Here is a 27,675-nt window from a genome sequence, read left to right as displayed (position 1 = left end):
GATTCTGCATATGTGCATGGATTAAACACATTAGTGATTAACTCCACATCACAAATAATCCTAGCAGAGTCAAGGAAAGAAATTAAAGCATTTAACTAAGAGCAAGTCCAGATTTGAATTCTCTACTTGAATTTCCCTGTCCCTTCCATTCCCTGGTTCTCAGTTCCATGCATTTTAATCTCTGCCTGCCTGAAGGAGGCTGTCTTGTAAATCTATCTATACCTATGTGTTTGTTTGCTCTCTCGCTCTCTCCCTCTCTCTCTCTCTCTCTCTCTCTCTCTCTCTCTCTCTCTCTCTCTGTGTGTGTGTGTGTGTGTGTGTTGGTCTGTGTGTCTGTATGCACTGTATGTATCTGTCCATAACAAAGTGTTTTTCTGTTTTTATTGAATAGCATAGTGCTACAAGCCACAAAAATATATAAAGTGGGATTTGAGCTGATTATGACAAAACTAATACCTGGAAGAAGCCAAGGGCCTTCCAGAGGTCAAGCTGAGTCTCAAGGAGCCTTGGAGACATTTGGTTTTTTATTATTAGCTGTTTCCTGCTATGAATTTCTCATGTGCTATTGTAGCTTTTCCATCATTTATTGGGCACCATTTCTCTTCTACTAATGGAATATTTAGATAACCTTCTTTCTGCACTGACAGCTGTGCACAGCCAGAACCCAGTTCAAGCCTCCCTGTGATTATCATCATTGGTAGCAACCAGCCAGCTCCATCCCCAGACAGGGGAAAGTACCTTATCTGAGATACCTATATACTGTCTAAGAAGAGACTTAAGCATCCAGACTACCTGTTTGAACAGGCCTGGTGGATGTGCTAATTAAGCTTAACTTTCTCCTTTCCAAAGTCTTATCTCTGGTTTTAGAACCACCCTTAACAATTAACTCAGAACTAAGGGTTCCAACTTACAGGTACATCTAGCTGTGAAGGAAGTTGCCTAGGCAAGTTGCCTAGCGACCGAGCACGCTTGCCAGAAACGGCGGGAGCAGAGATAGCTTGGAGAGATAAGAATCAAATTGATAAAAAGTCAGTTTTATTTTCAGACTGGGAGGAGACAGAGAAGGGGGAAGAGAACAGGAGAACTCAGTGGAGAACTTGAGGACGAGATGGAAGCTGAGGAAGCACCAGATGGGGATTACTAGCTGGGTGAGAAGGAGATGAGAAGAACCTAGACGGGGCAGAACTAAGATGAGAGAATTAAGATAGAACTTAGACGGGACAGCAGATAAATATAGAGAGAAACCAGATAAGAAAAGAGCCAGGCGCGAGAACAGAACTGTAGCTGTGTAGATAGGATTTTATCCCAGAGGAATAAAGTAGACGGACAAACAGCTTGGTGTACTTAGATTCACTTCCCAAAAATAATTCTCACTGTTCATCGTTTTCTCTTCTGAACCCCTGGGAAGTGTATTATTAAGGCTGCTCCTCTAATGATATACAGAGTATAGAAAGCATCACATGGGGTAGGTATGAGAAATTCTTAACAGACATTAAATCCTCTGGAACTGGAATTGTGGATGGTTACTAGGCAACACATGAGCGTGATAAACTGACTTCTGGTCCTCTGCAAGAGCATAAAGCGTTCTTTGTTGCTGAGCCATCCCTGCAGCCCCCAGGTAACATTATCAAAACTGGAGTTTTAAGGGTTTGCATAGTCTCAATATATGACATTCTTAGAAAAAAAAATTGGCATTACACTGATCTTTAGAGAAGCAGACATTTCTCCCTGTTGTTCTGCTCTGAGATTGTGTCTCTGAAAGAATGACTGGACTCTTCTTACCTTTTCAAATCCAAGTGTCAAAAATGGATATATAACTACATTGATATTAACAACAGACACTGGGACAAAACAAGAGCAATAACACACACCACAGTATTAGTAAGAGTCCGACTTACCGCACCCACAATGCAACTCAGCGTGGAGCTTCTTGAAAAATAAAACAAACAAACAAAAATGAGGCTGGATGAGAGAGGCAGGGCCAGGTGGAGCTCTGGATGTTGAAGGCCATCCTGGTGTGCTTGAAGACATGTAGGCCAGCCAGCTAAGGCTAAAAAGGTGAAAGTGAATTTTAAGCATATATTTCCCACATAACATTAACTTCAAATCTGACACAACACACTGAGAGTGAAGGATTTAAAATGACAAAAAGATTTCGTCTGTAAATTTATTTCAGAGGAACACTACATTTAATAATAAAGATTTTCACACATTGGCACTGTAATTGTCAAAGCACCAGGGATAGCTGCATGACTACACAGAGCCTCAGTGAGGAAGATGATGAGTAAGGTGACCATCAAACAGATGACACCGTGGCCTCAGACAGGGAAAAGCCCAGGGCAGAACAGGAGAAGGGTTTCTCCTTGGCAAATGGTTTCTTGGCCCAGCCAATAACCAAGCTGCAAATACCATATCAATGCCAGTCCCTGATCCCTGATGCAGCCATACCAACTGTAGCAGCCCAAGTACCAATACACTCTGCTGTGGCATGAGTATCCCAGGAGGACACACTGGTCTGGAAATCCCATCTGACCTGCTGGAGAAGGGAACCACTGCAGGGGGCTGTTGATATGGGGCCTCTAGTCAGCAAAGAAGCCAGACAGATAGCAGGCTGATTAGGCTGCTGGTAAAGCAGAGGGTCAGAACTGGAGAAATAAGCACTCTCTTGCTGGTCTGCATTACTTCAATCTAGCCCTTATCAATTTAGCCTTTATCACATTGAATCCTAAGGACACCAAATGCTGAGTGTGAAGGAAGGTTTTAAAAGATACATCATGAATGTGGATAGCAATAAAGAAGATGGGTGGCCACAATTATGGAAGATAACAGACAGTCCAACACAAAACTTGGAAAAAACAACAAGAATACTGACCAATGATAAAATGTACTAATGATGATGATAAAATGTTTGCTAGAAGGCTATATTATCAGCATGGGTTCATTTTACTCAACAGTTTCCAAACACATGACACAATCACTAGAATGGTAGGGAAAAAAATGGACAGAAATGCTGGAAAACTTCAACGTCTAACACTTAGTTACAGATAATGAAATCCAACAGAATATTAGTTAGAAAAAAGACCACCATGAACAACACAGAAAATGAGTGTTGTGGATATCGCTCTGTATAAATAAAATGCTGCTTGGCCAGTGGCCAGGGAGGAAGTATAGGCGGGCAAGAGAGAAGAGAATTCTGGGAAGTAAAGGCTGAGGCGGAGAGACACTGCAAGTCGCTGCCATGAGAAGCAACATGTAAAGACACCGGTAAGCCACAAGCCACGTGGCAAAGCATAGATTAATAGAAATGGGTTAATTTAAGATAGAAGAAGTAGAAAACAAGAAGCCTGCCACGACCATACAGTTTGTAAGCAATATAAGTTTCTGTGTGATTATTTGGTTGGTTCTGAGCAACTATGGGCCTGGTGGGTGAGAGAGATTTGTCCTGACTGTGGGCCAGGCAGGAAAACTCTAACTACAAATGAGCAATACCCAGCAGTCTAGAGAATCGTCCACACAACAGCAGAAGACGCCCAGTGTGCCCTAACTCCAAGGAGCATTCTCCAGTGTGGGAAAAGAAATAGAAAGAGAACAAGTTTTCAGACCTAGCAAAGGTAAATGCTGGAATATTTTATTTTCTTACATAACTGGAATGCAAATACCAGCAACAGAAAGAAAGTAAAATACATAAATGACCAGTGAAAACCGGTGCATTACTAGCATGTTTATATTCAAATGTGAGACAATATAAAAGGTGAGTATACCATTACACTCAGGCAAAGGAAGACATGAAAAAGAACTAGAAGCCTGGTGGTGGTGGCACATGCCTTTAATCCCAGCACTCGGGAGGCAGAGGCAGAGGGATCTCTGTGAGTTCCAGGCCAGCCTGGTCTACAGAGCTAATCCAGGACAGGCTCCAAAGCTACAGAGAAACCCTGTCTCAAAAACACAAAACAAAACAGAAAGAAAGAAAGAAAGAAAGAAAGAAAGAAAGAAAGAAAGAAAGAAAGAAAGAAAGAAAGAAAGAAAGAAATTCCTTCTGTGGGAGCAAGCATAGCTATGCTAAGTGCACTTGGAAACAGATTCAGTAAGGGTCTGACCAGGACTTCGTTCCTAACTGAAAAGGGGCTAGTGTTTGACTGGTCAGACCTCATCTCACATACTTTTGACAGTGGCTAAGTTAAAACAACACAGTTGACAACCTGAACACAATTTTGAGCATCAAAGGAAACCATTATTTAACATTTTGACCTCAAAAATGTTGTTGACCCCTGAGAAATTTGAAATTCCCAAGTAGCCTCTTTACATTTTTTTTAAATGGAATTGAGCCTTATTTCAGCCTTTGACAGAAAAGTCAATAAATTCTGTTTATATTTCTCACACTTATTTGTACATTTCAAAATGTCTGGTGAAATCCACGAACGGTGGTGCAGGAATTAAAGAATCCCAGCACTCTGGAGGCAGAGGCAGATGGCTCTGTGACAGTCAAGACCAGCCTGGTCTACATAGTGAATTCCAAGAGAGCTAGGGATACTCAGAGACCCTAGGCTGGCAGCAAGCATGTGGGGAGGCTGTGCAGGGTCCAGGGCAGCCTGACAGCTGGAGCTGTGTGGAAGGCAGCCTGAGACCCAGTGGGAGGGACGGTCCCAAGAGGCGGGGACACCTGTCAGTCAGAGGAAGGGAAACAGCTTGGTGGACTTTGGGAACTGTATAAGAGCCCCCACCCACAGCCCCCTGGCGGGTTGTAGGAAAAGGTAACTAGCAGCTTGGTGTATTGGGCGGGGCCGGGCAGCGCCTATCCAAGGAACCAGGAAGAAGTGACAGGAACTTCCACCATTCCCTGTTGGACTCAGGAGCCGCGCGGTCCGGAACTGCACGAGGAAGACCCGGCCGGGTCCTCGGGACCTGAAACCTCCCGGAGCCGCAGTCTCCGCGCGGGCGGCCTGGGAAAGTCACAGTCACAGCGCAGTGGCGGGAACCGCAGCCCGGCGGCCCTGGAACCTCCCAGGTCAGAGGAGCTGCGGGGCTGGGACGCGGGAGGGAAGGACCGGGGTGCCCGCGGAGGTGCCCAGAAGGACACTGCGGGCTCCTGCGGGCTTGCCCTTGGCGGTGGCGGTGGCGGCCCAGCTTTTGTCATCACTGCGGCCAAGCGCGGTCATTTCCATCACTACAAGCTGGGTGCTTCCCTGTGCTCCAGGCGCACCCCTTAAAAGTGTTCGTCCATCACAGTTCTCTCTCGTGCTCTCGCTTGCTCTCTTGACTGTTCTGTCTCTGACACGTGCCCACTCCGAGACGGACTTTCGCTCTTTTTCTCATCCTCCGCCCCCAGTACAGCTCTTTCCCGAGACCTGTAGCATGTGGCGTGTTCTTCCTCCTTCATTGTCTTCAGTGTTTGTTATGTTTAGGACCTTGAGTGTGGACACTGATGGGCCGAGAGATCTTAGTGTACGACAGATGAACATTTTCTTCATGACTAATCGTGTGGAACGTGTGCTATTTACAGTCAGGCTATAGCAAAGCTTTTGTACGTTGTCACTTTTGGCGGGGTTATTTCTTGATATTAATATTTGCTTTGGATTTTTTTGGCTCCTTGGTAAAATCTGGGTATTTATGTATTGTTCAATGAATTGTTTGATAATACATATATCCATTCTGTAGACTATTTCTTCATACTTGCAGTTATTACCATTTCTAAGTATTTTTTTAGTTGCACACAGTCAGATTTCACCAATTCATTACATTCACCTTTTTTCATTCCTTTATATGTGGATATTTACCTTTCCCTACAGCACTGGTTGACGAGGCTTTCTATTGAGTAGCATACGTTAATGGCGTTTTGGAGAAATTCCTTTGGTCACAGCGGCTGGGCTGGTTCTGGATCTGCTGCTCTTATTCTTTGGGTGTCTGCTCCTCTGCCGCCGCCATGGTGCTGCTGTTCCTGTGGTCAGCAATGCCATCTGAAATCACAGCTGCCATGACTCAAGCTGTGCTCTGCGCTCCTAGGGTCTTTGTAATGTTGTCATTTGTGAATAATGTAAATTTGTAGGAGTCTCCTGACTGTACCTGTGACGTAAATCATGGGTAGCTTGATTGTCATGGACTTTGAGTTAATCATATATTTTAACACTGTTATTTCCCAATAATGCGTTCTGTTCCATGTGCATGTCTGTTTTCCCATCTTCCAGTGACATCCTCCATTCCTTCAGTGAACTCAAGTTTCTATTTTATAAGTCTTTCTTGTGCTTGGTTAAGTTTTTTTTCTTCTTTCTTCTTCTTTTTTTTTTTTTTTAACTTTTTGTTTGTTTGTTTCTGTTTTTCGAGACAGGGTTTCTCTGTGTAGCTTTGTGCCTTTCCTGGAACTCACTTGGTAGACCAGGCTGGCCTTGAACTCACAGAGATCTGCCTGGCTCTGCCTCCCCAGTGCTGGGATTAAAGGCATGAGCCACCACCGCCTGGCTTTTTAAAACTTTTTTATTGTTACTGTTCAGTTTTAATTAAATAAATAGAAGCAGAAAAAGATAGTATTACACTCCAAATAGGCATTGACATCTCCTCTTAAGTTCTATTTGTATAACTTTTGTGATTAGTAAGTAATGGTATTTAGTGATTTCATAGGTTTATTCACTCACCATTCCCCTTGTTACCCTCTGTCCTATCTCTGGGTAGACATGTTTCCTTCCCAGTGTTCTCCCTCATATTTCATGTATGATTTGGGCAGGTTTGGACCAGGTTATCCAGGCCATAATGTGTCCATAATCTCAACCGGCATGCCATATGGCTAGACTTTTTCACATGTTAACTCCAACATCCAGCTTTTAAAACTTTTTCCTCCTCTTCTGTAATATTATCTGCAATTTAGATGTGAGAAGATGGACTTCCCATATAACCTGTGCAGTAAGCAGTCAATTGTTCTTAGTATTTGCTGAGTTATGAGTCTCTGAAATAACTTTTGTCCATTGAGAACAAAGTTTCTTAGACTTAGGCTGAGAGCAGCACCAAGGTATGGTGTGAACAGAACCAGTAAAAGGCAGTTTGAATATTTGTACATATAGCAGAATATCAGTAGTGGATTCCCTTTTAGGGCCTGTGACCTTCACCATCACTGACTTGACAAGGTTCCTAGTACTATATCCGTGTATTTCCTTCTGTGGAGCCAGCTTCAGATGAAACCAGAAGGCCTTCCTTCACCCACAAAATACTAATAGAGCACACATGATCCAAATCCTCCACAGTCCCAGCCTGCATAGCAGTTTTGACACTATAAATGCTACCACTGGGGGAGTCTAAGGTATTTTTTTAGACACCGTGAGTAGTCTGCTGACTTCTCAGCATCTTCTTGTTGGTATGTAAAAACAAAGTGATGTTGTATGTGCATTAATCAGCATTTGAGGAGGCCTATCAGATCTTAGCTTTTTAGTGAGTATTTCTACTTTTAAATTGCGGAAGTCTATTTTTTATTGAAGAGGTCCCCTTTCTTTATTACTGAACTATAATATCACCCTTAAAACTTTCTCTGTCCTTGAACTGTGTACCCAATGATGCAGTGTTTTGAGTGTGTAAGTCACCCTTCTCCTGATTAGGGCAAAATGATTCCAGCTGTTCTTCTGTATGGTGTCTAATTGTCTTTATTATGCTGAAACACATTCCTTTCTTTGTCATATTCTTCAGAGCTTTGATAATGAGCAGATAGAATACTTTGCCACAGGTCTTTCTTAGATCTGTTGACATGATCATCTTTCTTCTTTCACTGAGTCTACATATTTGGTGTCTAGCATTGATTAATTTATGTGTTGAAACTGTTGCATTCTTGGCATTAAATCACCTCTCAATCCATTTCCATGTAATTTAGAGACAATCCCTGTGTCTGTGTTGATTCTGGAATCTGGTCTGTGGTTTTTCTTTGAACATGTTTGTGTGGGCTCATCTGCTTTTGGTATTTGGCCTCACCTGCTTTGGGTGTTGAGGTAAAGTTAGCTTTGTATGATGGCTTCCTACCATTCCTTTTCTTTGTGTTTTGTGCAATATTATCCTTGTGGTATTATTCTAAGGTTTTTGTAAAGGAAGGGAGAATTCTCTTCTGAATCTGTCCTGTCCTCAGACACTGTTAAGGAAACCTCTTGCTTCAGTCTCAGCCTCTCTAGCTTTATACTTTATTTAGCAGGTTGAGTTTTTCACTTATTTTTAGGAGCTTGTCCATTTTTTCTTCAATTCCAATTTTTTTTTGTGTGTGTATGAGTTTCTACAATACTCCATAAGGTAACGCTGATGTTATTGGGATACACTGCAATGTCCTTTTTTCAACTCTAGTTCTGTTACTTGGGGATTCATTCTTTTATTTTGGATTTGCTGAAAAGCACTTCATCCATCCTTTTGTCAATTTACAGAAACAAGTTTGTTTCCTTGAATCAGTATATTGTCTAGATTCTGTTTCATTAATTTCTATGCAACCATTTAAATATAAGGAGCCACTGCAGATTTTATTGAATCAGGAAGTATATTTTAGCAATCTTTAACAGCTGTAGCTGTAAATTTTACATTTAGTAAGCAAACTTTTTTTCTCCTACCAGTTCTATCTGGGAATTATGGTGCACATTAGAATGTAAATACAGCATTCAGAAACATGTTTTTTTTAAAAAAAAAAAAAAAGCAGAAGCGAACTCCTCCCTCCCTACTTCAATAAACAGCATTCGGCATTCAAAAAGGAGGAGGAGGAGGAAAAGGGATCAAGATCTTGATGGGGAAACCCACAGAGACAGCTGACCAGAGCTAGTTGGAACCTGCATGGGACTGAACTAGGCTCTCTGAATGTGGGTGACAGTTGTGTGGCTTGATCTGTTTATGGGGTCCCTGGCAGCAGGACCAGGACTTATCCCAGGTGCATGAACTGACTTTTTGGAGCCCATTCCCTGTGTGGGATACCTTGCTCAGCCTTCATACAATGGGGAGGGGCTAGGCTCTCCTTCAACTTGGTATGACAGACTTTGTTGACTACCATGGGAGGCCTTACCCACTCTGAGGAGTGGATGGGGGTAGAGAAGGAGGGAGGTGAGGAGGCGAGAGAAGGGGAGGGAGAAGGAACTGGGGTTGGTATGTAAAATGAAAAAAAAATTAATAAATAAATATATTTAAAATAAAGAAACATGTCTTCATATGATCAGTTCTTCTTTTTTTTTTTTTTTTTTTTTTTTTTGGTTTTTCGAGACAGGGTTTCTCTGTAGTTTTGGAGGCTGTCATGGAACTCGATTTGTAGACCTGGCTGGCCTTGAGCTCACAGAGATCCACTTTCCTCTGCCTCCCGAGTGCTGGGATTCCAGGCATGTGCCACTGCTGCCCGGCCGATATGATTAGTTCTTAATACTACACTTTAGGGGCTGGAAAAGCACACTATGTTTGCATGCTAGGAGAGGATACCAAGCTACACTTTTTACAGTGATAAGATGAACTATAGATTAGGAGAAAATTCAAAAGCATTGGTCAAATATTTCTTATCTCCCAACCATAAAAATTGGTCAAATATTTCATATCACCCAACCATAAAAATTCGACTGTGTCTTATTTCCAAGAAAAGACATTTTCCCATAACACATGAACAAATTTGATTGCTGTTGTTTGGTTTTTTTGGCTTTGTTTTTCAAAGTAAGTATATCACTCCGTTGCCCTGTCTGGCTCAAATTTCACCATTCACACCAAGCTGGGCCCCCAAGGGATCTGCCTATCTCCCTTCTTGGTGCTGCGATTAAAGCAGTGCAGGAACACAGATGGTGCAAACACTCACTTGTGTTGTTTTTTAATTTTGTGATTTGTTGGCATCAGTGCTGTGACTGTGGACTGCTCTCAGGAGCAGGGACATGCTTGCAGCCTGCTCAGCTGGCTTTGTACAGACACTGGATGTGCCGGAAGTGCAGCAGTCTGGTTTTGTGTGTGAGAATAGTTTTCTTCCAGGCTGCGTTGCTCCTCAGGATTCCAAGGGAAACTATTCTGCAAGTATGTGAGCTTTGTGTGAGTGAGTCTCTCAGAGGAGAGTGAAATCTTAAGAGGAGAAAAGTGCATCATTGCCTGATACCACAGTCTTCATGTTTGTCCTTTGGGAGGTGTTAGTCTTTCACTTCTGTCCCATGTTCAATTCAGAAAGACAGTAGTGTATAACATTGTCATTCCAATGGTTCAGCTCTATTTCCACCCTTGTGTTTTGATTGAGCTGTGATTAGAAATGGTGGGACTCAAGTTATGGCAACTGAAAATACTCCCTAAGTGCTTTATCCTGATGGTACAAGATCTGGGGAAGAATCCTTTATCTTCTCTTCATCTACTGAGTACAATACTGAATTTGAAACCCAGGTACTTTCTGAAGAATGTATTCTCATGTACAGATTTCACTGATAAACCAGACCTGCTCACTTTTGATGCAGAATCCAGAGTCCTGGGGGTGGAAAGGAACTAGACAGAACCAAATGGACCAGTTATTTTGGAGTTACTATAGTAGAGCTTTTGAGGTGTTTGAGTGACAGCTGAAACAGAATGGGGTGCTGTTGATGACTCAGCAGTTAATAGTCCTTACTTGTCCAGAAAAGAACATGAGGTCAGTTCGCTGCACCCACATGGAGCATGACAGCCATCTGTAACTTCACTTCTAGAGATCTCATGTGTTTTGCTTATACCAGGGAAAAATACATGTACATGCTGCAATACAGTGATACCCATCAGCTAATATACAAAATCTAAAGACACATTTTTTTTTTTTTTTTTTTTTTTTGGGTTTTTCGAGACAGGGTTTCCCTGTGTAGTTGTGCGCCTTTCCTGGAACTCACTTGGTAGCCCAGGCTGGCCTCGAACTCACAGAGATCCGCCCTGCTCTGCCTCCCGAGTGCTGGGATTAAAGGCGTGTGCCACCACCACCTGGCATAAAGACAAAATTTTAAAGTTATACAAGTGCAAATGAAATATGGCATTGAATTTTCCACATTCTGTTTCTCTGGAAAAGGTTCCAGAATGCTGGTTGTCAATCTTCCTAATGCTGCTACCCTTTTATTCTGTTCTAGGTACTCTTAGGCATATCTGCTTGTGTGTGTGGCTACAGCTGAGGATGGATAGAGTGATTTCACAGTTTCTAAGAGCATTGGAAAACACATGTTATTTGTGTGACCCTTGTGAAAGGGTCATTCAACCCACCTCCCTCAAAGGGGTGACAGCCCCCACCCATGTTGAGAACCGTTCTTCTAGAGTATTGTAAATAATTTCTGGATTATACTTTTGCACATGTTACTGCCTTTCTCTGTAAGAATCAATACTAGGAGAAAAAAGTTATTTGACTTTGCATGACAGTAATGACATCCCATCCTATTCATATATCTTTTGTGTTTTCATGTAAATACAAATGATTTTCAGTACTTTAATTTTAGTATCTTGTAAAATTGGGAAAATTGGTGCCTCAAAGTTTGTTTCCAGATCTCTCTCCTTTGACATTTTTGGTAGTTTCTTTAGAGTCTATTCCTTTTTAGAGTCACATTTCCCATTTCCTAAAACGATGCTGCCAGGACATTGATAAAAATTGCCTAGTATCTCAGCATGGTTTAGATCTGTCTTATTGTCTTCCCATTGATATCACTGGTTGTCTTTCTCCAAGCCAAACTCAGGGGTATTGTTGGAGAGCTTCTCTCCAGGTGCCACCAAGCCCCAGTGGTCCCACAACCCACATATAAAATAATCACTCAGATGCTTCTATTACTTATAAACTGTATGGCCGTGGCAGGCTTCTTGTTATCTACTTCTTCTATCTTAAATTAACCCATTTCTATTCATCTATAAGTTGCCACGTGGCTGGTGGCTTACCTGTACCTTACATCTCACTTGTCATGGCAGTGGCTGGCAGCTCTCTGCCTCCGCCTTCCTGTTCCCAGAATTCTCTTCTCTGCTTGTCCCGCCAATACTTCCTGCCTGGCTCCTGGCCAATCAGTATTTTATTTACACAGAGCAATATCCACAGCACAGGGGTTTTCATTGCTATAATTTTAAGAGATAGTGAAATCTTTTTTTACACTTCTGAAGAGTTTTTAACTCTGTTCTTTCTGAAAATTTCATACCAACTTTTCATGAATTTTTTCTATTTTGCAAAAATTCCCATTCTTGTTCAAATTGTTTGCTTGGAATTCTTACCTAAGATAAACTCTTTTGGATTGTGTTTCCATATTTGAATTAGAAATGTGTGTCATGTTCACCTCTGATGTATGCATTCTTCTTTTTTCCATCTTCTTTTTCTTTTTTTAAAAATATATTTATTTATTAATTTTTTTTCCATTTACATACCAACCCCAGTTCCCCCTCCCTCCCCTTTTCCTGCCTCCTCACCTCCCTCCCACTCTACCCTCATCCACTCCTCAGAGTGGGTAAGGCCTCCCATGGTAGTCAACAAAGTCTGGCATACCAAGTTGAAGGAGAGCCTAGCCCCTCCCCATTGTATCAAAACTGAGCAAGGTAACCCACCTTGTTCCAAAAAGCCAGTTCATGCACCTGGGATAAGTCCTGGTCCTACTGCCAGGGACCCCACAAACAGAAGGAGCCACATAGCTTTCACCCACATTCAGTGGGCCTAGTTCAGTCCCATGCAGGTTCCCTAGCTGTCAGTCTAGAGTCAGTGAGCTCCAACTAGCACTGATCAGCTGTCTCTGGGTTTCCCCATGATGTTCTTGACCCCCTCTTCCTTTTTTTTTTTTTATTAATTTTTTGAATGCCGAATGCCATTTATTGAAGGAGGGAGGAGGTCTTATATACAGGCTTACAACACAATGGGAGAACCCCGGATGGCAGAAGTTCATTGTTTTTGTTTGTTTTTGTTTTGTTTTTTGTTTTTTGTTTTTTTTAAACTGAGGATTGACCCCATGCCTTGTGCTTGCTAGGCAAGCACTCTATCATTGAGCTAAATCCCCACTCCTGATATTTTACAGTCTTGTTTCTAAGCAGTTAACGCCCAATATGCTGGATACACAGACAAGGAGCTTCCCTTAAGCATTCAGGAGGGTGGAATCTTGCAGGGAATTAGCATAGGGAAGATATAAAGGTCAGGGTCAGCAAGCAATGCAACAGTTACCCAAAATGGGGGCCAGGGACCTACAGGTCCCCCCTTTACTAAAAAATGAGCTTCTGACTTAGGTTGTGTGGGACGTCAGCAGGTCACCTTACCTGTCATGGAGACACCTGTCCAGGCCACACAGGTGTCTGTCTTAGGTTGGTGAGTGCCCCCTAGACATTAATCGTCTCTGAATACACATTATCATACAGGCTCAATAGTGTGAGAACTGCTGAGTTAACTGTTGCCAAAGATCTCTAAGTGGCGCTGGGCTTGCAATCTGTGTGTTTGACACAGAAAAGACCAACAGAAGTCTTAACCCACCCATAGCCAGTAGGCTAAAGGCAACTGAGCCATTCCCTTCCTTAATGAGCCTTACTGCAAATTGTTCTCACTTTGGCACTGTGAGAAATTTAGAAATCAAGAGAACAACCACTAAGCTGTGATCCAGGGAACAACTTTTTTTTATGCAAGGCTGACACACACAGGATTAGCCAGTGTATGTATAAAATGTGAGTACCAAACTCACTTATATAGAGTTTTATATCCTTCTGTCCCCCAGCATTCCTCCAAACGTCCTCCACATTCCAGCAATCCAGAGTGACACAGATTCTGACTGGCTATCTTGAGTTTGTCTAAAACAGTTTGCTGAATTATATGCAGAAAATTTTCCCTAATGAACAAAATATACCAGAAATCACTTACAGTCCCAAGATTAAAGGAGAGGATAGTATTTACAGAAGAGACATAGTAGTACACAGCAGGGGTGTGATCAGCCTGTTGCTGACCATTCCTTTAGCTCTCCTGGGTCCATGCCTCATCAATGGACAGATGAATCTTGTTTTTGTATCCATTCTGTTAGCCTGTGTCTTTTTATAGGTGAATTGAGTCCATTGATACATTGATATTAAGGGATATTGATGACCAGTGATTATTAATTCCTGTTATTTTTTGGTGTGTGTGTGTGTGTGTGTGTGTGTGTGTGTGTGTGTGTGTGTGTGTCCCTTCTTTGAGACTTGCGGGTGTGAGGTTATCTATTGCCTGTGTTTTGGTGGTTGCAGCTAACTTTTTTAGGTTGTAGTTTTCCTTCTAATACTTTCTGTAGGGCTGGATTTGTGGATATGAGATGCTTAAATCTGGTTTCATCATGGAATATCTTCTTTTCTCCATCTATGGTGATTGAAATCTTTGCTGGGTAGAGTAGTCTGGGCTGGCATCCGTGGTCTCTTAGTATCTGCAGAAAGTCTGTCCAGGCTTTCAGAGTCTCCATTGAGAAGTTGGATGTAATTCTGATAAGTCTGCCTTTATATGTCACTTGGCCTTTTTCCTTTGCTGTTCTTAATATTCTGTCTTTATTCTGTATGTTTAGTGTTTGACTATTATGTGGCAAGGGGACTTTTTTTGTGGTCTAGTCCATTTGGTGTTCTATATGCTTCTTGTACCTTCATAGGCATGTCTTTCTTTAGATTGGGAAAGTTTTCTTCCATGATTATGTTGAATATATTTTCTGTGCCTATGAGATGGAATTCTTCTCCTTCTTCTATCCCTATTATTCTTAGGTTTGGTCATTTCATGGTGTCCCAGATTTCCTGGATGTTTTGTGTTAAAAAATTTGCTGGATTTAACATTTTCTTTGACTGATGAATTTATTTCCTCTTTTGTATCACCTGAGATTCTCTCTTCATTTTCTTGTATTCTGTTGATTAAGCTTGCCTCTGTAGTTTCTATTTGTTTAGTCAGATTTTCCTTTTCCTGGATTCCCTCAATTTGTGTTTTCTTTATTGCCTGTATTTCAGTTTTCAAGTCTTGAACTGTTTCCTTCACCTGTTTGTTATTTCTTGGGTTTCTTGACTTTCTTTAAGAGATTTCTTGATTTCCTCCAATTATTTGTTTGTCTTTTCCTCCCTTTGTTTAAGGGAATTTTTCATTTCCTCTTTTAGGCCCTCTGTCATCTTCACAAGGTTGTTTTTAAGATCATTTTCTCTGGATCATCTGCTTTCTGATGTTCAGGTCTCACTGTTGTAGGATCATTAGGTTCTGGTGGTGCCATATTGCTCTTTATGTTACTTAATGTATCTTTACACTGCCTTCTACCCATTTCTTCCTTTAATCTGTACAGTTGGAGCTCCCGGTGGCACTTCTTCCAGTTGGCTCCAGGTGGGGCCTATGGCTCCTGTGGTTACTCTTCTTCCTAATTGGTGCAGGATGGGCATATGGCTCTGGTGGTCTCTGGTGCTGTATGGGATGGTTGGTGAGAAGGATGCAAGGAGGCTGCTGCCTGGTCTCCGGGGCTGCACTGGCTGGAGACCTAGGGGCTAGAGAACTGGGCTGACCAGATCTGGGCTTTGCCTGTTCTCAATGGGTGCAGGGTGGCGTATGCCACTCCTGTTGTCTCTGGTGCTGCCAGGGATGGTTCAGGAATGCTCAGTCTTATGAATAATTTTGATATTGGTTATTTTCCAGTGTCCACGTGACTGTTACTATATCTACTTTTATGAAAAATGTCAGCATTTGCCTCATGGCCATTGCATCAGTTCTACTGGTTGTTGTTAGTAATGTAACCACGTGCAGACTTTTTTTTTTCTTTTTGTCAATGTGACACAGCTAGAGTTATCATAGAATAGGGAACTTAATTTAGAAAATGCCTCCATGAGCTCTGGATATAGTTTATTTCTTTATTAGCGACTGTTTAAGGAGGGCTCAGCCCATTGTGAGTAGAGCAATCTCTGGGCTGGTGGTCTTGGATTCTTTTTTTTTATTATTATTATTTTTATGTGGAGCTGAGGATTGAACCAGGGCCTTGCGCTTGCTAGTCAAGTGCTCTACCACTGAGCTAAATACCCAACCCAGGATTCTTTTTTTAAAATATTTATTTATTTACTATGCATACAGTGTTCTGCCTGCATGTATGCCTGCTAGACCAGAAGAGGGTGCTGGATTTCACTATGGATGTTTGTTAGCCACTATGTGGGTGCTGGGAATTGAACTCAGGACCTCTGGAAGAGCAGCCCGGGCTCTTAACTGCTGAGCCATCTCTCCAGCCACTTTTTAAAATATTTTATTTTATAATTAATTTAATTTTACATATTGGCCACAGATTCCCCTGTCCTCCCTCCTCCCATCCACCAGCCTTCTCCCCCAATCAACCCCCCATTCCCACCTCCCCCAAGGCAAGGTCTCCCCTGGGGAGTCAGCCCAGCCTGGTAGATTCAGTTGAAGCAGGTCCAGTCCCCTCCTCCCTACACCAAGGCTGAGCAAAATGTCTCAGCATAGGCCCTAGGTTCCCAAAAGCCAGCTCATGCACCAAGGACAGGTCCTGGTTCCACTGCCTGGGGGCCTCCTAAGCAGTTCAAGCTATTCAACTGTCTCACTTATCCTGAGGGTCTGGTCCGGTCCACGAGGGCTCCTCAGCTATTGGTTCACAGTTCATGTGTTTCCACTAGTTTGGCTATTTGTCCCTGTGCTTTTTCCAATCATGATCTCGACATCTCTTGCTCATATAATCCCTCCTCTCTCACGTTGATTGGACTCCTGGAGCTCCACCTGGGGCTTGGCCATGGATCTTTGCATCTGCTTCCATCAGTCATTGGATGAGAGTTCTATCATGACAGTTAGGGTGTTCGGCCATCTGATCACCAGAGGAGGTCAGCTCAGGCACTCTCTCGACCATTGCCAGTAGTCTATAGTGGAGGTATCTTTGTGGATTTCTGGGGACCCCTCTAGCACTCTGCTTCTCCCTATTCCCATGGAGTCTTCATTTATCATGGTATCTCTTTCCTTGTTCTCCCTCTCTGCTCCTGATCAAGCTGGGACCTCCATTTTGTAATAAAGCAGGCTATGCCAGCCATGGGGATCAAGCCAGTAACCAGTGCCTCACCATGGCTCCTGTATCAGCTCCTGCCTCCCAGTTCCTGCCCTGTTTGAGTTCCTGTTCTGAGTTGAATGATGAACATCAATATGGAAGTGTAAGCCAAATGAATTCGTTCCTCCCCAACTTACTTTTTGGTTATGGTGTTTCATTTCAGCAGTGGAAACTCGACAAACTATGTACATACTTTTAGTTCATCCTTAGAAATCCATGGGAATTCTTTGTGCTTTTATTTTTTTCCCTGAATGTCTTAAATATTTACTGATAGAAGTAACTTCATTATTACTTATGGTCATCCCTAGATCTTTTGGAAACAACCTGAGTGACTTAGATTTCTAAATTACTTTTCAAATTGTCATTACTAATAAATAAGAAAATAGGTGATTTTGTGTGTTAGTTTTGTACTTTTCATTAATATGTTAAGTGCTTACCAAATCTAAGATTTTCCCATTGTTACTGTCAAATTTGTATGTGATCCCATCATCATTAAAGTGGAATTTGGTGCTTTTCCTTCTCCTGAATCTTTTGTATTCAAATTTTTCTGGCTTACTATTATGCCTTGGCATTCAATAAGACAGCACAAGCATCTTACTCTTCTTACAGTTTTCTGACCAATGCTGTTCATTTTTTTCTCTCTACTGTAATGTTGGCGACAGGACACACCTGCCCTGTACTGTGTTCAGCTGTGTTCTCTTTCTGTTTCCTCTGAGTTTATCACAAAATCTGTGGCTGTATGTCTTATGACATTTTCATGTCTAGTAGAATTTTTATACCTTTAAAAAATAGTCTTGTAGTATAATTACTGATATTAATTTACTTCCTTCTAATTAGAAATGGTAGTTTGTTATTTTTTTTTGTTAGACATAGTCTGTTATTATCCAACTCCTGTTCATCTAATCCTTTTGTAAAATGTATTATTTCCTGTGCTCTCATGGATCATTTCTCTCTGATTGTTCTATGTATACTTTGCCTGTAATTTTGATCTGCAGTGCTTCATGAGTGGATGACCTTGGTTATTTCATAAACTTCTCTACATACCCTTCCTCTTCCATGAATGTGAAGAGTTTCTGGGTGCTACCATAAGGTTCATATCATTTTCTTTCTCCACTCTAAACATCCTCCCATGATCTCCTGTCTGTAGGAATGTTGACAAGTTTTTGGAATAATTTTGGGTTTGGGGTCTTTTTATGTGGTTTGGTGTTATCCATTACAGAGTTGTATTAATTTTAGGTTTGTATTTTTGACACCTTGATCTGACACCAGTCTTTTTTCTTGAGACAGAAAACTCAGAGAAAAGCAATAAGAAGAATGAATTCTCGGATGAATGCTCCCCAGGTCAGTAGTATCATGTCTACTTTTGTTTGAGAATTGATTTTATTGTTAAAACTATTCAAAACTTAAATTCTCTATATATGGTAATGTTATTAAAGTTGTCTTCTATGATTTATGTGCTATTTTCCCTAGGATTATCAAAATTAAGTGTTTAGATTTACCCCCTTATACTTCCATTTGATTTTATACTGTGAAGATAAAAATTTCAATGACTTAAGTCCTGCAATTCTGAAAGATGATCTATTGTAAATGATGCTCATAAAAATATATTGATGACCAGTTTCTAAATAGGATGGACATGTGTCCTTTGACATTCATGAGGAAAGAAAGTTTTATGTGCCATATAAATTGCATTTTTGGAATGGTCAGGTTTCCAGAATCAGACTTATGAAGATGGACATGCAACTATATGGATAATTTTCCAAGACATCCCTGAGAAATGTATGGAAAAGTCAAATTAGAAGAGATCAGTGTCTGAAATCTTTTTTTTTTTTTTTTTTTGGTTTTATGAGACAGTGTTTCTGTGTAGCTTTGGAGCCTTTCCTGGAACTCACTCGGTAGCCCAGGCTGGCCTTGAACTCACAGAGATCCGCCTGCTTCTGCCTCCCGAGTGCTGGGGTTAAAGGCGAGTGCCACCACTGCCCACTGTCTGAAATATATATTTTTTTTAATTTTTAATTTGTTTTTTGAATGCTGAATGCTGTTTATTGACAGATGGAGGAGGTCTTAAATATAGGCTTACAGCACAATGGGAGAACCCTGGAAGGCAGAAGTTCACTACCGATGTTTTACAATCTTGCATCTAAGCTGTTAACGTTCAATATGCAGGATACACAGACAAGGAACTTCCCTTAAGCATTCAGGAGGGTGGAACCTGGCAAGAAATTAGCATAGGGAAGATATCAAGGTCAAGGTAAACAAGCAAGGCAACAGTTACCCAAAACGGGGGCCAGGGACTTACAGGTCCACCCTTTTACTAAAAAATGAGCTTCTGAATTGTGTGGAGTGTCAGTAGGTAACCTTACCTGTCATGGAGACACTTGCCCAGGCCATACAGGTGCTCTGTCTTAGGTGGGTGAGCGCCCCCCAGGTATTACCTGTCTCTGAATACTCATTATCATACAGGCTAAATCATGTGTGAGCTGCACAGTTAACTGCTACCAGAGATCTCAAAGTGGCGCTGGGCTTGCAATCTGTGTGTTTGACACAGAAGTGGCCAACAGAAGTCCTCACCCACCCATAGCCAGTAGGCTAAAGGCAATTGAGCCATTCCCTTCCTTAACGAGCCTTACTGCAAATTGGAGTCCTTGTAAGATGGTATCCCAAAAGCAAATGGATCTTTAGTTTATAAATTTATAACTTTCAAAGCCAATCAAAATGTACATAACTATAGAATTAAATTTATCATGCCCAATAGAATGAAAGATTAACTAACTGTGGTAGCTACTTTTACTGCCAATGTCTCTACTGTGCTAGCTGTAGTAACCAATTATGAAATGGCAATCTCAGGATCAGTAGCAATGGTGGCCTTCACTGCTAAACAGCAACAACAACAGCAACAATGTTGAAATCTTAATAGTAAATATTTCCTGTGCATCATAGAGGCACAGATGATGGAAGTAGCATGTCCCTTGTTCTTGCCATAAAAAATTGATGTGTCTGTGAGCATATTCACATTGTAATATACTGATTTCTCTGTTTGACATTTGATACACAGAAATGATAAGTGTGTTGACACTTGAAAATTTTGTCTCAGGAGATATTCTGTTTAATGCTCAGTGGGAAGTTCTCAGCAGACAGATTATTATTTTCTCTTTCTTTTTTGTTTCATTTTTTTTTAGAGGGGATGTAAGCCCTGCCGTGTCTACGTTTTGTACTACATAAAGTGGAATATATTAGTAAGATTTTTCTAAAGAGTATTGACTTAGTACTGCACATAGCCATCAGTTTTCAAGCATAAATGAATATCCCTTTTAAATTATTTGCTTCTTTTCTTTTGGAGGAAGAAGGCTCCCTCTACCCTATGTTTTCATCTCCATGAAGCATAGGGAGGAATTCTAAAGAATTTTTTATTTCTTACTTTATAATAATATTTTATTTAAGCATATGAGTGTGCATCTGCATTTTTAATATACAAAGAATGGTTCATTATGCACCCATATCATTTAGGTGAGCTCCAAACTCTTGGCACTGAAGTCAGGCTATGTCATAAACTGCCATGTTGTAGAGGGAATTGAATTAGGATTCTCTGCAGGTACAGCAAGTTCGTTTAACCTCTGAGCCATGTCTTTAACCCCAAGATTTATTCTTCTGGTGCACATTTGTGCCAGAGATAGTATATAACCTTGAGTTGTCTAGTTTTTTTAATAGTGAAAAAATTATAAATCATACTTAATTTATTCAACCTAAAATCCTGGAAGGTGAGTAAGCTTAAATACTGAAATAAAGAATAGAGTTGTGATTAGTAGTTCAAATTTTCAATTCAGTCAGTGTCATGAGTAATAATGTATTCAAAACTAATGAGGAGTTAGTACAATCCCCATTCAATCTATTTGTTTTGATCACAGAAAATTTTTCTACTACATTTGCATGCATTGTCATATGCCATTTATTTACATGTAGCACGAATCTTAGAGAGTCTTATTAATAAAAACAAATCTGAAGCCAGATATTGGGGTGAATGCTGAAAGATCAGAGAAGCAGAACAAGCCACAGCTACCTCACCTTGCCAGTTCCTCAGCTGATCCTGTTTCCTCAAACTGGAAGCTCCTGAGTCCTCATCCAAATGGATCTCAGCTGAACTGCTGCTCAAAAGCCTAAAAGTTTAACCAGCCATAGTTCCTGATTTTCGCACCTTATATATCTTCCTGCTTTCTGCCATCACTTCCTAGGATTAAAGGCTCACTTCTTGGGATTAAAGGAATGAGTCACCATGCCTGGCTGTTTCCAGTGTGGCTTTGAACTCACAGAGATCCAGGTGGATCTCTGCCTCTGGAATGCTAGGATTAAAGGTGTATACTACCTATGTTTAATATTGTGGCTGTTCTGTTCTCTGACCCCAGATAAGTTTATTAGGGTGCACAATATTTAGGGGAACACAATACCACCACATTAGCTAAACAAAGGAGATTAGATACAGGGTTCTTGTTTTAAAAAGAAAGAAAGAAAGAAAGAAAGAAAGAAAGAAAGAAAGAAAGAAAGAAAGAAAGAAAGAAAGAAAAATGTACATCATTGACGCTACTCTGAAAAAGGGAAGATATAAACATAAAATAAAAGGTAGATTTTTGGATCTACAAAAAAAAAAGAGAGACTATGGATATGATAAGATAAAAAGGAAGATTATTGAATCTAGTTTTTAAAAGGAACTATTTGTTTTAAATAGGATAAGCAATGAAAAATTTTTGTCTGAATCTGTCAAATGGTAATAGATTACACATTGTTAATGTAATCCTTGACTGTATATATTGTATATACTTATTTGATATAGTTTTTCTTGTATTAGTAATAAGCTTTTTTAAATTTAGACCAAAAAAGGGAAAATGTGGTGATATTGTGTTCCCCAAAATATTGTGCACCCTAATAAACTTATCTGGGGTGAAAATATATCATATAGTGACATGAGCATGCTAGCAAATGAATGACATTGTAAAGGACATTACAGAATCAAAACTGAAGAGATAAGTCCTGTGTCTGTTGCTCAGGTCTTAGAATACTTCAGAAAATTCATGAAGGAGAGAGACCATATGTAAGCATTGTCATTCTATACGTTGTCTATGGAAGAGCAGCAATGCTCAGTTTCTGACACATGCCTACAACACTTCTAGAACACTTTTGTCCTTGAATAATTGCCACATCCCAGCTATATCAAAAATATATCTCTTATTCTTTAAGTTTCTTTTGCCTAAGAATGCATTTTGTTCAGCAGCACATTGCTCATAGGTAATGTTGTATTACAGGGTCTGTTATCATTCAGGAATGTGGATGTGGACTTCTCAAAGGAGGAATGGGAATATCTAGACTGTGCTCAGAGGACATGGTAACATGGATGTGATGTTAGAGAATTACAACAATCTAGTCTTTGTGGGTAAGAATGCTCTTGTAGAATTCGTGACTCATTCTTTTTATTTATCTAATTTGTGTATATGTAAACTGTCTGAATTATCTAGAGACTCCCAAAGATGTAGGAAATTCTTACTACCAACATAACACTTTCATGGTTCCTCCTTTATGATTTTCTGTGCTCTGTGCAATGCTATATTCAGTTTAATATTCTGTATAATGTATCCAGCTCTCTTATCTAGTTTTTAATGAAAATTTCAAAGTTCAAAGAAAATACAATATTCAGAGCAAGGAAATATACTACAGTACACATAATTGTTGGAATATTTAAATTTTACTATCACATTAAACTATTTACCTATTTCTGATTATTAAAATGCAGATGGTTTTTAATAGAGAAAAGGCTGTTGTTTTTGTTTAATTATTTTCTTTTTCATTTATGTTCTCTATGTTTACTACTGGACCAGCATGATTTGAATCCTAGCACTTTGGATGCTGATGCTAGAGTATATGGTGAGTTTCATGCCATCCTGGGGTATATGATGGGTTCCCAACTGACCAAAGATGCACAGTGTGACTCTGTCTCGAAAACAAACAAGAAAATAGAAAAAGATTCTTCAAATCATCCTTCAGAGACCTTTTTTCTCAGAGTTCTTTGCTGCTCGCTCACCTATTTGCCCTACCTTCTGCAAGGTATGGTGTTTATATAAGCATGAGAAGGCTGTTGGTCACTGTGCTTTGATATAGATCAGACTGGATGCTCCTATGAACCTCCATTTAATGATTTTGAAACAATAAAGATCATTGCAGAGATCTCTCTGTCCTTGAGAATTGCTTGTTTACATGTCTAGGAAAACATCAGTTATTGAATTGCTTATGCATGAATCCCTATGATCCATAATTGCACTAATTTTCCAGAGTACCACCGTATATGTGATAAATATGGGAAGGTCTTGGATCAAGGCACAAAACATATTGTCCATGAGCATGTGAATATCCAAAAGAAGGCTTACAAATGTAATGGTCTGGGCAAAATGATTCATGAACTCTCCCTGTGTGCACCATATGACACAAGTGATACTACAGAAAATTGCAACAAATATAGATCTGCTACCCACAGTCATGCCTCTGTTGAATCATCAAACATAAACAGACATAAAAGTTGGAAGACTGGAGAAGAACACTGCAAATATAAAGACTGTATGAACTGTTTAAATTTCTGTTCCATGGTTATTGAAAATCAAAGAATCCATACAGAAAATAAAGAACACAAAAATACAAAGTATGATAAAGTATTTGATGCTAAACAAACAGGAGAGAAACCTTACAAATGTAGTGAATGTGACAAATGCTTTATCCATGGTGCAAATCTTAGAAGACATCAGGTAGTTCATACAGGAGTTAAGCCTTATACATGTAGTCAATGTGACAAATCCTTTACCCAAAAATACAGTCTTAGAACTCATCAGAGAGTACATACAGGAGAGAAACCTTACAAATGTAGTGAATGTGAGAAACCTTTTTCCAAGAAAGACCATCCTAGAATTCATCAGAGAACCCATACAGGAGAGAAACCTTACAAGTGTAGGGAATGTGATAAATCCTTTATCATGAAAGTCTTTCTTAGAATACATCAGAGAATTCATACAGGAGAGAAACCTTACAAGTGTAGTGAATGTGACAAATACTATACCCAGAATTGCAGTCTTAGAACTCATGGAAGAATTCATTCAGGAGAGAAGCCTTACAAATGTACTGAATGTGACAAATCCTTTACCTAGAATTGCAGTCTCAGAACCCATCAGAGAATTCATTCAGGAGAGAAGCCTTACAAATGTACTGAATGTGACAGCCCAGCCTGATGGTGTCAGGAAATTGCTGTATATCAATCTGTCAAAGATCAATTCAGTCCCCTACAACTCTCCTGTCCAACACTCTTTCACTAGGGCTTACCATCTATGCTGGTTTTCCCTATGACCAAAAGAAAGATTATGGTAAAATGTGGCCAGAAACTCAAAGAGCTACCCATATTGGTCCTGAAAATACCATGGGACAAATCTGGACTGCCCTAATGGCATATCAGCTTCTGAATGACACTCTGCCTAGCTGCTTTGAGGCCTGCTGGCTGTGTGTCTCTCCCAGGTCAAACTCATGACCACCATTTGTAGCCTCAGCCATTGGACTACTATACTTTCCTACCTTGTGACAGAATTCCCACTAAGTTACATCTGGCTTGGCTCCAGAGTGCTAGCACCTAGCCTTTATTCACCTTCTGTTACCCTCCATGTGAATCTTGTCTGAGAGTTTCCCTAGGGTACAATACTTATGTAAAACTCCATCCTCTGTAGCAATCACATTTACTGCTGAGCACCTGCTGGGTGGTCTGGGACATGTACACTGATATTACTCTTTCCAAAATTAGTAGTGGTACTGGGTGAAGAATGCGTGCCGATTCCCATTACATGCTTTACAGATGCATGGCATGACAAATGAGTAGTTCACATCCTACCATTTCTCACAGTCCTGGGAATAACCACTGACATTGCAACTGGAGTTCCAGGACTATATCCCTAGCTGTTTAACATCAGTTTTCATCTAAGTTTATCTAGGAACTCCAATAGGTGGCTCAGACCATCTTTACCCTCCAAGGCAAAATTGACTCACTAGTCACCATAGTGGTAAAAAATAGGCTAGGACTAGATTTACCAGCAGTAGAGACAGGTCATCCTCATCTCTTTCTTAGGGAGGAATGGAGTTTCTGTGACAACCAGTCAGGTATAGCAAAAGATAGGATCTGACAACTCCAGACTGCTCTCCAAAAATGTAAGAAACAGCTTGATGCCTCTGGCCAGTGAGTCACTGACAGTGCAATATGGAATTGGATATTATACTTCTTACCCCCTTTTTCTCTTTTTCTTAATCTTACTAATCACACCCTGCCTTATAAACTTCTTGTCTAGACTTCAACAACAGATCTGAAAAAAATCTCTAAACAGAATTTTAATAAGTCGCTATTACAGGACTACCAGCCTCTAGCTATGAAGCCAGAGGTTTATCCCCTGATCTTGATGGCCAAGATGTTACTAAGAGGACTTCAATGCACCCATTAAGCATGAAGTAGTTTAATGATATTGTCCTCAACATTTCCTGCTCCATGATTCTTTTTCAATAATAAACATGAGGTGGAAAGTAAGCTCCTTGAAGCATGCTATAGGCCAGGCCTAACCACTGAGGAATTCCAAACACCAGAGTCCACACATACAACACTCTAATTGGCAAACACAGTGCCTACAGATACAGGCAACCAAGCTCTGCCCTATAGGATAAAAAGCCCAAGCTCTGGACTTGAAAACCTACCAATCCCTTCCCCAGAAAACTCTGTGCCCAAGAAATGCTTTATAAACCCTGTCTTCAGCTCAGTTCTGTGATGCTTTTTGCTTGAGGAGAGGCAGACACACATTTGCGTTTGTCCCTCTCAATAAATCTCTTGTGTGAGGTTTGTTGTGCAGTGTGACTTTGTGGTATTCCTTGCTTCTCAACTGCAAGAATACCTTTCCCTTCCAAGCTTTAACACTTGCTCTGGGGAAACCTTCCCCATGGGAGCAGAATTTTAACACTTGCAGTGGGAAAATCTCCTCAGAACTGTAATACTTCCAACGGGGAAACTTTCCCTCAGAGAGATGAAATACTTGCGCTGGAGAAACCTTCCCCCTCAGAACTTAACACTTCCACTAGGAAAACCTTTCCCCTCAGAGCACTAACAGTTATTCTTCCTCCTATGAGAATTTCACTTTCCACTGTGATGGGAGACTCATTCAACAAAGCTCACATACTTGCAGAGTAGTTGGAATCCTGAGCAGAAGGAATGCAGAATGGAAGAATTATTCTCACACACAAAAACCAGACTGCTGCACTTCCAGCACATCCAAGCTCTGTACAGCACCAGCTGAGTGGGTTCAAGCATTGCCCTCCTCCTGAGAGTAGTCCATGGTCACAGCACTGACTGCCAACACATCATGAAATTAAAAACAAAAGAAGTGCATGTCTGAGACATCTATGTTCCTTCACTGCTTTAATCACAGCATGCAGAAGGCAGATGCAGGCAGATCCCTTGTGGGACCAGTTTGACAAGGTACCAGGTTGGTGTATATGTGAGCAACAACTTGTTTGAAATGATTTATATTGGTATAGATTTTAGTTTATTGACATACATTTAAAGTTAATTTTGTTATACTGTGTGTATATTTCTACTCTTGTTTAAGGTATTATGTTTGTACAGCTCATTTAAAATTGTAATGGATAATTAAGAAATAGAATAATAATTATTCATCTATGTTAAACAAATGGCACCCAACTGGTTGGCAAGAGTTTCCACCTAAAACCTGAGAAACAAAATTGTAAAATGGAGCTATAACCAGCTTCCTATTTGTCTCTCTCAAGTTAGTGGCAGCCTGCAGGTTTGAGCTACTATGCCGGGTTCCTGGCGTGCGAGCTTGACGGGCAGGAAGGAGGCATCTCCAAGCTGCACATTACACTGCTGCTGCTGCTGCTGTGTGGTGGAACTAGCCTTTGCTAGTAAAAAAAAAAAAAAAAAAAAAGAGGTTTCTGGGCTACACACTGCTGGATAGAAGCATAGACCCACTATGGCTCCCAGTGCTAGTGGTGAATTATCTCCATTTTTGAAAAATTAAATTGCGCAGAGCTGACAGCCAAGACTTCTGCTTTAGTACTAACTCCTGCAGTTTAAAGCAATAGTTACACAATAAGGCAGATTCAGATGGAACAAGACTTTAGATGGTTTACAATGTGTGTAAAAATGTACGTAGGCTTGGAAGAGAGAGAAAAAGGAATATATGCAGTTATAATAGTTTTTAAAAATAAAGTCTTTAAAGAGACAATAAAGGTAATATAAAAAAATAAGCCATGTAAAGATGGATATTACACAGAGAATCTGGATTGTGTTGTCTGGGATTTTTTTTTTTTCGAAACAGGTTTTCTTTGTGTAGCTTTGCGCCTTTCCTAGAACTCACTCAGTAGCCCAGGCTGGCCTCGAACTCACAGAGACCCGCCTGGCGCTGCCTCCTGAGTGCTGGGATTAAAGGCGTGCCCCACCACCGCCCGGTTTTTCTGTAGTTAAAAATCCCAAAGACAAGCCGGGAGGTGGTGGCACATGCCTTTAATCCCAGCACTCGGGAGGCAGAGCCAGACGGATCTTTGTGAGTTCCAGGCCAGCCTGGTCTACCTAGTGAGTTCCAGGAAAGGCACAAAGCTACACAGAGAAACCCTGTCTCGAAAAACAAAACAAAAAACAAACTACAGAAAAACGTTTGATTTTTAAAAAGGTGTTTTAAAAGCT

At 40.6% G+C, this 27,675-nt stretch overlaps 1 protein-coding gene across 1 annotated transcript; it reads left to right on the top strand.

Annotated features, from left to right (window-relative positions):
* The first annotated feature begins 4,668 nt into the window (after positions 1-4,668).
* On the top strand, positions 4,669-25,779 carry LOC118576667 (zinc finger protein 239-like). The gene is given in 4 exon segments (XM_036176868.1): positions 4,669-5,005; positions 18,210-18,263; positions 22,217-22,344; positions 22,787-25,779. A coding segment is annotated over 1 exon segment (972 nt). The 5' UTR covers positions 4,669-5,005; positions 18,210-18,263; positions 22,217-22,344; positions 22,787-23,209; the 3' UTR covers positions 24,182-25,779.
* Positions 25,780-27,675: the final 1,896 nt, after the last annotated feature.

Source organism: Onychomys torridus, unplaced genomic scaffold, assembly GCF_903995425.1.
Source record: "Onychomys torridus unplaced genomic scaffold, mOncTor1.1, whole genome shotgun sequence".
Lineage (NCBI taxonomy): Eukaryota > Metazoa > Chordata > Mammalia > Rodentia > Cricetidae > Onychomys > Onychomys torridus.
Note: the sequence above shows the minus strand (reverse complement) of the source record. Positions and strands in the feature narration are given on the sequence as shown.